This window comes from Lepidochelys kempii, chromosome 10 (assembly GCF_965140265.1).
Source record: "Lepidochelys kempii isolate rLepKem1 chromosome 10, rLepKem1.hap2, whole genome shotgun sequence".
Lineage (NCBI taxonomy): Eukaryota > Metazoa > Chordata > Testudines > Cheloniidae > Lepidochelys > Lepidochelys kempii.
The window spans coordinates 44651822-44666594 of NC_133265.1; the positions used below are offsets into that span (position 1 = coordinate 44651822).

Genomic DNA, 14773 nt, shown 5'->3' on the forward strand with positions numbered 1-14773 from the left:
AGTGGCAAGCTCTTTCTCTGGAACTGGAGTAGGCTGTTCAGGGCATCTGGCTCTTTTGCTGCAAGCTTGCTCCCACAACTGGCACTGAAAAGAAAAGGAGTACTTGTGGCACCTTAGAGACTAACCAATTTATTTGAGCATGAGCTTTCGTGAGCTACAGCTCACTTCATCGGATGCATCGGATGTATCTCACAAAAGCGTATGCTCAAATTTGTTAGTCTCTAAGGTGCCACAAGTACTCCTTTTCTTTTTGCGAATACAGACTAACACGGCTGTTACTCTGAAAACTGAAAAACTGCACGGTTTCAATATCTAGGTCCCCAGACACTTGGCTTCAGTCTCTCTGCCCTCCCCAAAACGTGTGCAACTGTGCTTGGCTTCCCTTGTATCAGTTCTGTTCATTCCTGGACCATTGCAGTGCAATTCCAGGGAGCAGCAGGCCTAGTTCTGAGACCGCGTGGGCACAAGTCTCCATATCTGGCAGCAATGTCCCACCTTTGTATGAGCCATCTTCTGTGTCCATCTTGCTTGGTAAACTGACTCCTTACCGCCCCTGTTCTGAGTAGCGCTCAGTTAGCAAGACTGGTTTATCTTCATCGCTGTACTCCAATGTCTGCGCAGGCACAGCATTGCCATCGGGCCCGCTCTGGGTTCTGTGTCTGCTGTAGTAAGCAGTGATGTGCCTTTCGGTGCCTATTGTTCCTTTCAGTGTGCCTGGGACACTTAGAATTGGGAAGATTTCCCAGTTCTCATGGAAACAGGTGACCTCTTCACCTTTCCACTTCTAGCTCTTGAGGAGCACCACTGGGTCAGCTGTCTCCTTGCTGAACTGAGCAAGGAGCTGTAAGAGATCCTGACTTCACTGGCTGTTGGTCTTGACAAGGGATGGGGAGTCTTTGGCAGTTTGCTCTGTGCACAGAGTACTCTTGTTCCAGGGTCTCTGTCCCTCTATAAGGAGACTAGAATGTCCTTTTTATAACTAATCTAGATGCAAGTTGTTGGCCAGCTAACAGCGATCAAATGTCTGGGCTTCACAGACTTGCAAATGCAAGCCCCGATGGCTCCTGCAAACAGCAGTTCCCTGCATAGCTGAAGGAAGCCGCTTCCAGAAAGGAGCAAAAATGCATACAGAGCCTGACTCTCAAAACAAGTGTCTGCACACTCAGTAACCCAGCCAGGCGCAGAGCGCATACACGCTACAAGCAACAGGTCTGCCTGGTCACTTGCATGCCTCATATCTGAATGTGGCCGGAGGTTCTGAACCTGCTCACGGTCCAAGAAGTTCCAGACATCTCTTTCCCCAAGTGCACATGTGAAACACATTAATCCATGAGTTGCATGTGCCTCAACTTCTAAGGAGGCTGAATATGAAGTGCGGGTGGTATACCCCCTGGCCAACACTAACTTGTCATTGTTCACTGTACAGCTGAGCCCAATGATCTTTAGGGGCTGGAGAGCATTAAAGGGAGCAGAACCTTTTGGGTCACCCAAACCTGAGTCCTTCTACACAAGTTTCTTTTCTGAATATAATCTTTACTGGGGTTTCTATACAACTACTACGAGGAAAGTTGTTTCCTGTGATCAGCTGGTCAACAGATGAGTAGGTTCCTTTGCTGGACAGATTTTTTCCATAAATTCAGTATGCGTGACTAAGCTTTCAAAAGGCTCCTCTAAAGCATAGTTTGGAAAAGCGTTTCTCATCACTTGTATTTCCCCAAATTAACTAAGCTAGAAGTCTATGGATGATCCTTTTCTTCAGTGTCTCGAGCAGCCTCTCTGAGGAAATAGAAGCAAAGTCAGTTCTTGGAAGCGAAGTCTCGTGTGTATTGTGACTTCGGTAGTAAGGTGGCAATGTATCAATTCCAAATGCCTTTCCTGATCTTATACAAGGATCAGCTCTGTGTCCCGTCCTTAAATTGTGCCATTGCTCTTCCTATAATGAAAGGGTGATGGTGGCTTGGCCTGCTGCTTCAGGCTATCTTCCTTCTCTTATGAACTTAGATGTGCCAAGCAAACTTTGAAAATCTCACGCTTCAGACTTAAATGAAAGCTGAAATAGAAAAGCAGCTGGAAGCCTGTATCTACAGGGGAATTCCAGCCATTGGCAGGCAGCTGCTGGTGTAGCTGAAATAGCGTAGACAGGGTAAACAGCTATAATCTGCAGTTTGCACTACTGTAGTAACGCTTGAACCCAGATGCAAATCTACTGTGCCTGTTTTATGCTAGGGTTTTGCAATGTTGGTCACCAACATCTAAATTTAGGTCAGATCCACAATGTGGACTAGAGCGAAGGAGAGTTCACTTTGATAGCCACCCTTTGTGTCCACAGTTCTAGCTCCTTCCATTACACAATCAGCCTCTACCAGCATAGCTGTATTCGCTGTTCAGGGGCACTAGCCTGGGTGTGATGCCTTAGCATGGCTTGTCTGTTTAGCAGATACTGCACTTCTGTCAAAGTTCCCGTGATGACATAAGGGATAACCTCTTGCAGTGAACCATGTCAGGGCACGAGGCCACCCGGAAAAGTTTGAGGTAGAGGAAGCTGATTCTAGAGCATCACTCTGTTCCATGAAACAGACTGCTGAATAAAGGCAGACTGGAGGAGTGTCTCGCCAGCTCATGCAGAAGGGCTGCTCTAAAACTCCTAAACCTCAGACCTTGTCTTGTCTCACGCTAACTTCTGTACATTCTGAAATTTGCAGGCGTGACTCTGGCTACAGCTGTAAGTTTGAAAGCTGCTTCTCTTGCTCCTCTACCAAGGAGAACTGGCTTGTGCCTCTCTCGCTGCTATATGCTGCGTGAAGGCCTGAGGACTGTTTCAGAAATCTTCTACAAGCTTGAAATATCAGCACATTGGCTCCTCCCTTGTGTCTACTGAAGGATCTATAAACGGGGAGCTTCCTCATCACGCTGACACTTCAGTCAGGGATAAATCTTTCTCAGACCTATTCTTCCAAGATTTCTCAAGTGGTTGTTGGACCACTTTGTAATTTAACTAAATTTAAAACTAATTGCTCCCCCTTTAAAAGGTTACATTTACATGGCTTCTACGGTCTTGATGATTCTTCAGCTGGCTGTAGTCTGAAGGAAACAGACGAGATGTGCTCTTTTGACACTGGAAGGCCAGCCTTTGACATATATCTTAGGCTACTGAGAGCTTTCGGAGGAACTAAAGTACACAATTAATGGGGGAAGGGAGCAAAGTCAGACTTGGCACTCTCTTATTCTGCATTCCGAATGATGGATACTAATGTGGCTCTTGGTCAGTGACTGAGAGGCTGTCAATTTTCCAAGTGAATCACTCACCTTGGAGGACTTTTGGCTTGGTGTTTCCTTCATCCATTGAAAGCTGTCTTGTGCGCTGCAGGCACACCTGCTTCCTGTGAGACCCTCCTCTCCTGGAGGTTCAGCACACGAGTCTCCTGTTTCCAAGCTGGGAACAATGTCTGAGATGTTACGAGTTCCACCTACAGAACTGGGAACTGTGGAGTACAGCTCAGGTAGGTCTAAAGAGCAAGCAGGAAACCTTTAGACTGAATAGCTTCATGCAGTCATCACAAATGGCTTAAAACCTAGGGCCTGCAAACATCCTTCAAACACGGTTTGGTTTAGTGCTTAGCAAGTCCCACTGACCTTGGTGGAACAATGCTGCTAACAAATTTGCAGGATTGGGCCCTCAGCTTTTAACTCGAAGGCTTTCACTTAGTTTAACACTGTCTTGAGGGAAAATATTCCCAGCCCCACCTGGAAATTAGCATGGCTCAAGCCACTCAGCATCACTATACAGACCTTGCTAATGTAGCTAGGCACCAAGTTAATGTACCTACTAGGGAGCAGTTATAGGAAAGCCCAGCACAACTGCAGAGATAATTGGGCAGTCCACAAACAAATGAGGCAAATAACTAGTATCCCTTCCCACCCCCCCACATACTGTTCTGCTAGGCTTCCACATCTCCTGGAGCTGTTAACCTGAGCTTTGGTTTAACTCTGTCACTGTGGCTCTAACTGCAGAGATGGCTTGTTAACACAAACACTGGATATAGGCAGCTGCTAGTGTGTTGGTATGGTTGTGTTCCAGCAAGATAATGCTGGCTGTGGGATTTACATATAGCCCACAATTAACAAAACTTTCTCCCTAGTTTTGTTTTAAGTGTCAAGGAGAGGTCAGCAATGCTGCATTTGCCAGTTCTGAGGCTTGGGTGGCAGGACCAGCCTGCTATCCATCAGAGCTTGTAATGTTCAATGACTAATCAGTTTTTTAGACTCTTAACAAATTCAGCTGTCTTCCTTGAACAATACACTAGCTGTATTGCTTTCAAACATGCCATGTGACTTCAGATAAGCTTGAAACCATGCTTACTCTAGCTTGGACAGAATGTCTCGCAACCCATACAACAAACCTGTATTCTGGAGGGAGACCCAGTCTCCCCTCATCCCCCTAAGCTGTTGACTCTGGCTTTTCCTTAATGCTTGCTACTGCCAGTGCAGCTCCACCAGCAGTAGCAACAGTCAGCACTAGTACAGAGAAGGCTTCATGGTGCTACTCAGGCTGGTGGCAGGCACCTGGTCTGTGGTAGCCCTCCTACTGTTCCCCCAGCTAGAGCTGAGCTGGTGTTTTGCAGTGGAGGAAAGTCCTGGCAGACAAGGCTGTGGCATAAGGACAGATTGGGAATTAACAGTAGTAAAAACTGACACGCTTGCTTATAGTCTAAAAGGGGCAAGTTAAGCTAGTGCTGTGCAATATCTGGCCTCCAGTGTCCCGAGAAACCAGACCTGCAGACTGGCTGGTTCCTGTGCCATAGGGCAGAGGTTAACTCTGGGCATGCAGAGGTTTTCCAGGGGGTACATCAACTCCTCTAGATCAGTTTCTCAACCTGGGGATTGAGCCTTGAAAGATGGGAATGGGTTTAGGGGGATCGCTAGTGCAGGGATGGCAAGCAGGGCAGTTGCTTGGGCTCCCACACCACAGGCGGCCCCATAAAGATAAGTTACGTGCTTCAACCCCAGGCAGTGGGGCTCAGGCTGATCCTGGAAGGGGTATGGCAGTCTGGAAAGGTTGAGAACCACTGCCATAGGGATCATCCACATGCTATGGACACAGGCAGGAAGGAATCCTACTCTAAACCTCTGCATGGTGCTTTGTCAGTGAAGGTACAGCCCAGATTTTTCAGTGCTTGGTGGGTGAGGATGAGCAAGCACTGGAATACTCCAGCATGCCACTAAGATTTGTCTAGCTTAAATAGCCATAATGCTGCTCTCTAACTTCTAGCAGTCTCTTGCCATTCACATTTTAAGCTGCAAGTAGGCACTGCACAGTGCCGAGATATACATAAATTCTCCATTTCTGACTTGCGAGGAGGTACCTCTGGTCTTGGCTTGACGGATTTAAAGGTAGGTGCTGGAATACATTAGCCAACATGTTCACACTCTCTATAGGAAAAGTGACTGGTCTACCCTAGAACTATAGAACACATTGGCTAATGTTTTCTGTAACACCTTTAGGCCCTAGTCCTGGCCTAAGGGTGGGGTGATGGCCACCTGACCAATGTTGAGCTCTCATGAAGGCTGCCTTTCTGAAAACCAGCTCCTCCTCAGGCTAACTAGGCATAGTCCTTGAAGCCACCGCAGACTTCAGACTAGCTATAAATGCTCTTCTAAACGATGGAACCTGCTGCAGAACTGTCCCTCTGCACAGGTCAGGGCCCTGGGGAGATGGCTCTGCAGAGCCTGGCCTGGGTGATAACTGACCGTGTTTGATCACATCCTTGCACGAGGGAAGTCTCCACTCCTTTGGGGCGGGGGTAAGCATCCAAGGCTTAAACCCACATTTGGAGTTCTGGACCAGGTGCTGACAGGAGATGCTCTGGTAAGGCTTGGCGTTGGATTGCAACAGTGCAGTCTGACCCGGCACTGGGAGGGAATGCTGCTGTGGGAGGAGTGATGTGTCCGTGTCTTCCCTCTCCAGAGGTGGAAAAACAAAGGCAATGGGCAATTCCCTGACAATGTCAGAAGGTGATGTGTGCTATGGGCTGGCTTCTGGGCATGGGCCTGTTGACATGTTTATCAGCATGCTCTGGTAGTGTCAGAAGCCATGGCAGCTACATGTAAGGTCTAGCTGTAACCACTTCCAGTGTACTGCTTCCAGTGTTCATGGCCACTCCTATATACCTGTTGTAACCAGTCTTTGTTCCTTCCACCTCTGTGCAGTAGGGTGTCCCATAGTGCATTGCCCCACATGGCACTAGGGTGGTGTGCGTGCCCTCCAGGCACTTGATTCCTTGCTGAGACGCTAAGGGATAGCTGCCCAGACTTCACCAGCATGCACTTGTGCAACATGTCTGAGACTGAGTCAAACTGGGAGCAGAATTGTGCTTTTGCAACCAGTGCTAATGGGGCCTTGGCACTCAATTCCTCCGCTCTCCCTGGCCTGGGAGGGCAGCTAATGAGACAGATAGTATTAAACATCCATCTGGCCACCCATGCTGGCACTGCTGACTCTGGGATGTGCATGTTAATCATGATGCTGTTGCATCTGTTTCAGAGCAACCCTGCAGTGTTTTTTTTCAGGAGCCCACTAACTTCCAGACACAGCCTGGCAAAAGGAGATTGAAGAAAGCATGTGTCTAGCTTCTGTCCAACAAACCTCCCCACCAGACCAAGCCTCCTTGATGCTGCCCGATACCAAAGCCTTTTGGGAGTGCTGGTGGAGATGGGGAAATAAGTCTAATATGCTAATGAGGGGGGTTTCTCTGTTCTAGTTCTCAGCATGCTCAGTAGCCCTCTGGGGAACGTTTTGGGAAAGCCCCCTCTGGGCTTCCTGCCTCTGGACCCAATTGGCTCGGACTTGGGAGAGAAGTTTCCCACGCAGACTCTGAGGAGCTCCCGCCTGGACAGTCGTGCTCTCCTGGATTCCCGCTCCAGCAGCCCCTCGGACTCTGATACCAGTGGATTCAGCTCTGGATCTGACCATCTCTCAGACTTAATCGTAAGATGGTTCTTGTTTTCCTAACCTCAAGTCTTTGCATTGCCCCTCTTAGATCAAACACTCAACTCCTGGCACATTAGGAGAACAGCATTGTGCTGTAGAACACCATGACTCAATCCTGAGACAGTAAAAAGGAATTAATTGCTCCATTGTTCTCTCAATAGCTCCTAGCCTGAAACTAAGGGAGTTGCTTCCCTTCTGGATCTGCCTTCATCCAGGGTTTGGAATGCAGACTGGCTTACCCAGCACTACACTCCCAGGGTGAGGGGAGTAGACCATTGTACCAATTTTTCTTTAAACAATGGACACTAAAGGGGTAACTTACTACTGAGACTTTTTTAATGGCCTTGCTTATCAGGGTCCTTAGACTTCAAATCCAGTCACTCTATATCAAAGTTCCGGGACAAACACTTGCCCTTCAATCCCCATGCTAATTGTTGTGACTTCAGTCGTTTCTCATGTTCAGAGAAGCTGCTTTGGTAAAGCTCAAACAGCTAGAGCAGCAGTTCTCAAACTGTGGGTTGGGACCCCCTTTGAATGGGGTCACCAGGGCTGGCTTAGACTTGCTGGGGCCCAAGGCTGAAGCCCAAGTCCCACTACACATGACAGAAGCTGAAGCCCAAGGGCTTCAGCCCTGGGTGTCAGGACTCAGATAGCAGGCCTCCTGCCTGGGGCGGAAGCCCTTGAGCTTCAGCTTTGGCCCCCGTCCTGGGGTTGTGAAGTAACTTTTGTTAGGAGGCGGTTGTAGTACAATATTTGAGAACCCCTGAGCTAGAGTGAATGCCCCAAAGGAGGGGGCAGTGAATTGACATGGTGGTGGGAGGATGCCATCAATTGTTGAAAGCAAACTGAGTAGTCAGGTATTTTTTACCTGTCACTTAGTGTTGTGCCTGTTACAAATATCCTTCAGAAGTGTTCTTAAAGTTGCCAGTGTCCTTTTAAATCTGACCCAAATCTTAAACTGTATTAAACAAGGCTTTAAAATTGAAGGCTGAATACACTTCCCCACATCTTTCACCAGTTCAGAGAGAAACAGGTTTCTAAAATTTAATTGGTTGGTTTCTTTTGATAGTACTTGCCATGTGCTTTTCAAACACAGTGCCCCTGCCCCAGAAGTTATGAACTAGTTAAAGGAAGGGGAAATAGGTAAGTGGCCATGTTAGAGCAATAAAAGTATTTTAGGATAGAAGTTATCCAAGTCCTATTGCCTGTGGCATGGCTAGTTTCTTTTGTAGCAGTCTTGGCGGAAGGATTTGCAACTCAAACGCTGCAGCACTGAGAGTAAAACTGATGCTTCACTAAGCTGAGGGAAATGCAAAAAGCAAAATCAAGTCTTTAACTTTCACTAATATGGAGTGCTAGTAACTTGGGAAAGACTTCTTTAATTTTCAGAAGGGACAACAAAATTAGTCTGGTTGTAGTTCTCAAGCAACTTGAACTAGCCACCTTCAGACATTTCTCACCTTTGTGCAATCTGCCATTCCCACCAGCACTGCAGCTGAATTGGTGCTGGCAATCAGGAGATTTTTTTCAGGAAAAGTCTGATGTAGACAAGGCTCTAATCCTACTCCAGATGGCTGAGTCTAGTTGTCACTGGGGAAGGTAAAGGATAGTCTTGCTTCTCATGTTCTGTAAAGGTAGCTTGCACATTACAAGTCTCTGCTTATCCTTTTATCACACTCATTCACCTGACTGGCAGGGCTTAAAGTGTAATGTCTTTCCTAGTGTGCAAACAGGATTTGTGGGAAAGTCTCTTACCTACTTTCCCACCCTATGCTGGGCACTCGGATGCCACGAGCAAATGTTGATCTTCACTCTCCACCTGCTCTCTTGGTGACAACCTCACAGGACTGAGACACTGAATGAATTTTGCAGAAGGAAGCGGATTGGCAAAAATGTCAGTTCTATGGACATCTAATTGTATGTTCTGCACATGTCACTCAGAGCGAACTGCTGCTTCCTCATCTGGTGGTCAAGGCCCACGTACTTACAATCAACAGCATGCGGCTCACTATACAGTGTTCTCCTAATGCACTTGATTGGTTCACAGCTGTATGCTGTGGATTCTAGATTAGCAGACCGTGGATGTCCAGATGTCTTCAAATTGTAGTCTTAGATACCAAACCCATTTGTCCTGGGAGAATCAATTAGCTGATTCTGGGCAGCTCTTTTGAGGCTCATTAACTTTGGGTTCAGTGTACAAATTCCTCCAAGCCTGTCAGCACCATGCAATGCCTCTGCTCTGGTTTGCAGCTTGCAGTTCTCGCCCACCTCACTTCTCAGACCTCTTCTCTGCATACCCACTCTTTCTGCCACAAGCAGTCTACTGCTCCGCTAGCCTGAATAATATGTCATAGGAGTTTCCTCTCCTCTTCTGAGGTGTTGCTGGAGATCCCTGTGATCAGCACTTCCTTGCAGCCTCTGTTTAGCCTAAAGTGCTTTGGGTTTTTCAGACTGGGTGTTCAGAGCATCCCTGTAGCCAAACCCAAAGGAGACCTGCAGGCTACTGTATACCTACCCAAGACTTTCTCCCCGAGCCACAAAGGGAAATGGTGCAAAATCCAGCAACAGTAGGTACTTCAGAAAGTCAGGCTCTCCCTGGACTCCAGATAGTCTGTTGAGATGGCCTTTAATCCTTGGAAGGCCTTAGCCCCTAAGGATGTGAGTAACTGACCATATGGGGGGGTGGAGAAGGAATTTCCCCCCAGGTCAGAATGGCAGTGACTTCAAGGGTTTTTGCCTTCCCTTGCAGTGTGGTTGGGTCACTTGCCAGGATGATCTGAGTATCTTTCACTTAATCATTTCCCTGCTATTGCAGGGGCACTGGTGCACCTCTGTCCCTCTTATTCTCTGCCTTTGGCACATCATAGTCCAGCCTCCCATGGGCCATAATACTACTTGCTAATTTTAGAGACAAGATGGGTAATCTAATCTTCTATTAGACCAAGTTCAGTATGCAGTTGCTATGTGGCACTGATGGCCTGTGACACACAAGAGGTCAGACTAGAAGATCTGCTAGTCCCTTAGGCTGTAAACACCGACCTAGATCTCTACAAGTGACGTGGCCTGGTTGCTGTAGAGCAACCTTGCCTGGGACCAGTAGAGGAATTAGTCTGAGAGGAGAGCGTTTGTGTTCAACCTTCTTCCATTTGGAGTGAACTTTGACTCCTTATGGGCAAGACGTATCGCATCCAGAGCATTACTTCTAGCCTGAGTGAACTGATCCTGATCCCCATGCCCAGTGTCCTGTGCCTGAAAGTTCTACTCTAGCTGGTCTGTTAGTATGTGGTCTCCTAGATCAAAGTGTAGCTTCCCCCTCAGCATTGTAGTCTGAAACCGACTTCTCTGGGACCTGCTTCCATAGAGCTCTAGGTACTATGGAAGGAAGGGAGTGGATCAGAGCGACACCTCTGGAATCTCAAACACCAGGTGCTAGCTGCAGGCCTGTCACCTGCCTCACCCAGTACCCTGCTGTGGAGAAGCAGTGTCTGGAATCCATGCTGTGGCATATCTTGCCCAGCTGAAGAAGAGTACTGAAAGGCAATCTCATGTCAGGAGGACTCTGGATTGCACTCTACCAGTCTGGCCATCATTTGGCTCCCTGTGGCCCAAATACTTGCCCCCTGCAGCCAGCCTAAATGTCAGTGACCACCCTGCAGTGATCAGTGGTAGATGCTGCGTAAGAACCTGCTCTCTGTCTGACAGACTAGTACTAGGGCAGCCTGGGCTTGCCCCATGTGGGTACCAGGAGGGAACTCTTCCCCTCAGGGGGCAGCATTTCCATTGTCTGCATTCTTAGGGCAGATGTGCCTGAGACTGGGTCTCGCACCCCGTGGAATCATGACTTAGCAGATTTCCTACTTGATGGTGAATTGCAGATTTATGGACCAGAATTGCTGGCCACCTTCAAGTGGCTTTGACACATAGCATCCAAATATGTGCCTTGCCTGCCAGTGGTTCTCCCCTCCACTGCTGTCAGCAGCTGTAAGACTGAGCTATCCAAACATCGCAGCCTTGAGTGCCTGCCCATTTCCTGTGTTGCATTGTGGTAGCACATAAAGGCCAGGCTCCAACATGCAATGTGCTGGACACACAGTCCGTGACTCTAGTTAGTGACAAGACAGCCCTAAGGTGGAAGGAGGAATCTGCCTCCTACAGATGGAACACAGCCCCAGATTAAACAGGGAGCATCCCAGACTAGTGACTTAACCATGCGATTACTCTTCAATAGACATAAACGCAAAAGGACCCTGCCTTCTGGCTTGCATAACTGGGTAGGAACACCTGCTCCTCTTGTCAAGTAGGAGGGCTGCTGGCTGCCCTGTAGGAGTTCAGGCTGTCATGGGTATCCCCTTGGACTGGGGATTACAGAGCACTTTGTTTCTTGCAGTCAAGCCTTCGGATCTCCCCACCTCTGCCCTTCCTGCCCCTCAGCGGTGTGTCAAGGGACCCCTTAAAGATAGGTGTGGGGTCACGACTGGATCAAGATCAAGCTGCATTGGCTGCAGTAACTTCCTCCCCAGCCAGTGCATCTAAAAGGTGGCCTGGGGCATCTGTATGGCCTTCCTGGGACCTGCTGGACTCACCAGAGGACCCTTTCAGCATTGAAAGAGAGGCCAGGCTTCATAGGCAAGCAGCAGGTAAGTTGGGGCTCGGGGGTCTCATCACTTATTTTACATTACTATGGGCCCAGTCTACATCTCCTAGCACACTGGGGCTGTGGTCTGAGAGACAACAGGAAGATGGTCCTGGCCCCATGGACCTTACAGTCTAAGTTGGCAGTGTGCTCCATAAAGTTGTCACCTAACTGCTGACCCTCGCTTGTAGGGGCTAGAGGAGACTGGCCTCGATGCAGCTGGTGGCGCTGGGATGCGAGAATACTGTTCTTTGCAGTTCTGGGTCTGGTAGGCTGGCAGAAAAGTAGCCTTGTATGGACAAGTGTACCTACTCTTGACTAGAAGCGGTATCCTTATTTGAATGTGGCAGCCTCCTGAGACCATATCAGACCAGGGAGCTAGGCAGAAACTTATCCATACCTTGCAATAGCTCCAAATGGTCCTATAAAGCTACTTTTGCATCTATTTTAAGCTGTGAACGAGGCAACCTGCACCTGGAGCGGGCAGCTCCCTCCCCGGAACTACAAGAACCCGGTCTATTCCTGCAAAGTGTTTCTAGGAGGTGTTCCATGGGATATCACGGAAGGTAAGTAGCCTCCTGCACTCCTGGGCTGCAGACCTCTACAAGAGCCAGTCCTGAAGCTGTTGCTAGGGTGCCTCAGGAAGGGCCCTGACACTACACCCCTTTCCTAGGGCTGTCAGCTCTCTCCACAGCTCCACGCTGCAGCAGGCAGTCTCCATGCACCCAGGGTGTTTAACCTGCCAGGGCAGGACTAGGCTAAATACAGAGAGCTTTCTGTACACAACTTGGCAGCTGGCAACAACTGGATGTCTCCAAAGGAGTCTGTGAAATACCTTCCCCAGGGCTGGTGTGGGGAGGGTCTCAAAGGCTCACTATTCTCTCTCCCACCCCCACCCCCATGCACTCAGAAAAATGTCAAGCAAATGGCTCTAAAGGCACTGAGTAGCTGGGGGTTAACCCACCATTGTCCCATTTCAGCACAGTACTCAAACACTTAACTCTGAGCATGTGACTAGACCCATTGAAGTCGCTGGCCTCTGCCTAAAAACCTACATGCTTGTTGGGGGCCCTGGTTCAGCACTGAACTCTGCTGCCTTGGCCATAGCACAGCTCCATTCAGTCCCTCTTAGAGGGGGGCTAGTCGTGCACACAGGCATCAGCCCCTAGGGAAGGGATGGCTCCAGGGATCCCAGTCCTTGCATTTCCAGGGTGTGCTCTCCCGCTGCCTCTGAATGAGACTTTCTTTGTGTGCAGCGGGACTGATCAACACCTTCCGTGTGTTTGGCTCACTGAGCGTGGAGTGGCCTGGTAAGGATGGCAAACACCCTCGCTGCCCTCCCAAAGGTAATATGCCTAAAGGTAATGGAGACATGGTAGGCCTATTTTTTTCCCATGCTATGTTACAGCACTGATGCTGGGATGGCACGGCTGCATGCTGGTGACTAGATGGGACCGAGCACTGTAGGGTGAACACGCCGCTCTCTCCCTGTTCTGCACAAGGGTAGCACGGCTTCTTTTCTCTTACTAAAATGCTGCTAACCTGTCCAGAGTTAGGCAATGCATATCTAGACTGGAAAGCATATGGGGAACTCCTGCCCAGAGCTAAGCTGGTGGTCCAGAACCCCGAGGTGGGACTGGATTGCCAGGCACCATAGCCAGTGTCAGCGTCCTGCACTGGCGCACAACACCAGGCAGTTAAATACAGTACGTGGCTGCTCGTTACAGTTAATCTGCTGCAAGCTGAATTCTGTCCCCCTGGACTGTCTGCCCAAGAACAGTCAAACTAATCAGACTAATGGGTAACTGTTAATCAGATGGTTTGGTTAGGTGCCCAATGACCCGGCTCAGTGTATTAAGTCTTGGGATCCAAGCACTAGCACTTAATGAAACACTTCTGTGCTGTCCTCCGTGAACTTAGAGCTCTGAGTTGATGCATCATAGCAGTGAAGCCAAGGATGCTGGTCTGTTGGGAGCATGTTCTGGCCAGAATAGTTACACCCATCACTTGTGACACTGATACCATCATTGTATGCTGATCCCAACCACGTAGCTGACACAGGTGTTGAAACAGATTCCAGTGAACATACAGAGTGATGGTACAGGTGGAAGGATAAAGCACAGGGCTGAGCGCTAGCTGTTCCTTTGATCCCATTCCATGCAGCAGAAGACTAAAGTGGATGCAGTTCAAATGGGGTTGCTGAGGGGCCTTTAAAAAGGCTTGGGCTGGGATAGGGATGATCCCCTCTTGCAGGTGCTGCTGTTCTAACTCTGTGCTCTTTCCCCCTCCCCCCAGGGTATGTCTACCTGGTGTTTGAGTCAGAGAAGTCTGTACGGGCCCTGCTGCAGGCTTGCTCCCAAGACCTGCTGAGCCCTGACGGCCTGAGTGAGTACTACTTCAAGATGTCCAGCCGCAGGATGCGCTGTAAGGAGGTCAGTGGACTTAGTAGCCCTCCGGCTCAACTAAAACAAGACACTGCTGAGCTCATGCTTGCTCGACTAAAACCAGGGTCGGTGGCTGCTTATGGTGCAGCAGTGTCCTTGGTACTGCTCTGCTAGGAGGCTGAAATCCATAACTCATTGGCGAGGAAGCCTTTGGAGCCAACCTCTGCAGAGAATACTTGGCTGATGGGCTGTCTGCCAGCCTCCTTCCCCCACCTGCTAATCTGGGTGTTAACGCAGAGCAGCAGCATGGCCTATAGAAAAGGTCCTCAAATGCTCTCCACTCAACCCTTGCTCCCATGAGCCTCATGCTTCACAGCAAGAAACCATGGGTGGGTGGGGTTATGGCGTCGGCTGGCTATCCTGCTCCCGGGAAGCACTGCTTAGACATGGAGCTGGCTGAGCATGGAGCAGCAAGGGTGGGTCAGGCAGCTGGCTCTTGGCTAGCTTTGCCCAGAGCTTTCCTGCAGCAGAGGCAGTGTGGACAGAGGATGGGGAGGAAAGGTGAGAAGCAGCAGCACAGAAGAGCAGAGCTGCTTAGCCTTTAACCAAAGGCTGGCAGCTCCTAGGATTTCCCTGATATATCCTGCTCCCACGTGACTCATGGAGGTTGGGAACCCTCACTGGAGGTCCCTGCTCAATCCACCAGCCCACAAGACTGATTCTGGATTTGCTGTGGACTCTGGCCTCATGCCAGCAGCTGATCCTCTG

The 14773-nt window shown here is 49.2% G+C and overlaps 1 protein-coding gene across 5 annotated transcripts in view; it reads left to right on the plus strand.

Moving 5' to 3' along the window:
• CPEB1 (cytoplasmic polyadenylation element binding protein 1) overlaps window positions 1–14773 on the plus strand; it is a 78430-nt gene that overhangs the window by 51407 nt on the left and 12250 nt on the right. For 4 of the 5 annotated variants that reach the window (XM_073363185.1, XM_073363187.1, XM_073363188.1 and 1 more), the window contains 5 exons: window positions 6759–6985; window positions 11376–11625; window positions 12074–12187; window positions 12878–12982; window positions 13917–14053. In XM_073363185.1, the coding sequence (XP_073219286.1) occupies window positions 6759–6985; window positions 11376–11625; window positions 12074–12187; window positions 12878–12982; window positions 13917–14053 (833 nt within the window). The remainder of the gene's footprint in view (window positions 1–6758; window positions 6986–11375; window positions 11626–12073; window positions 12188–12877; window positions 12983–13916; window positions 14054–14773) is intronic. The other variant, XM_073363186.1, reaches the window with a different exon arrangement.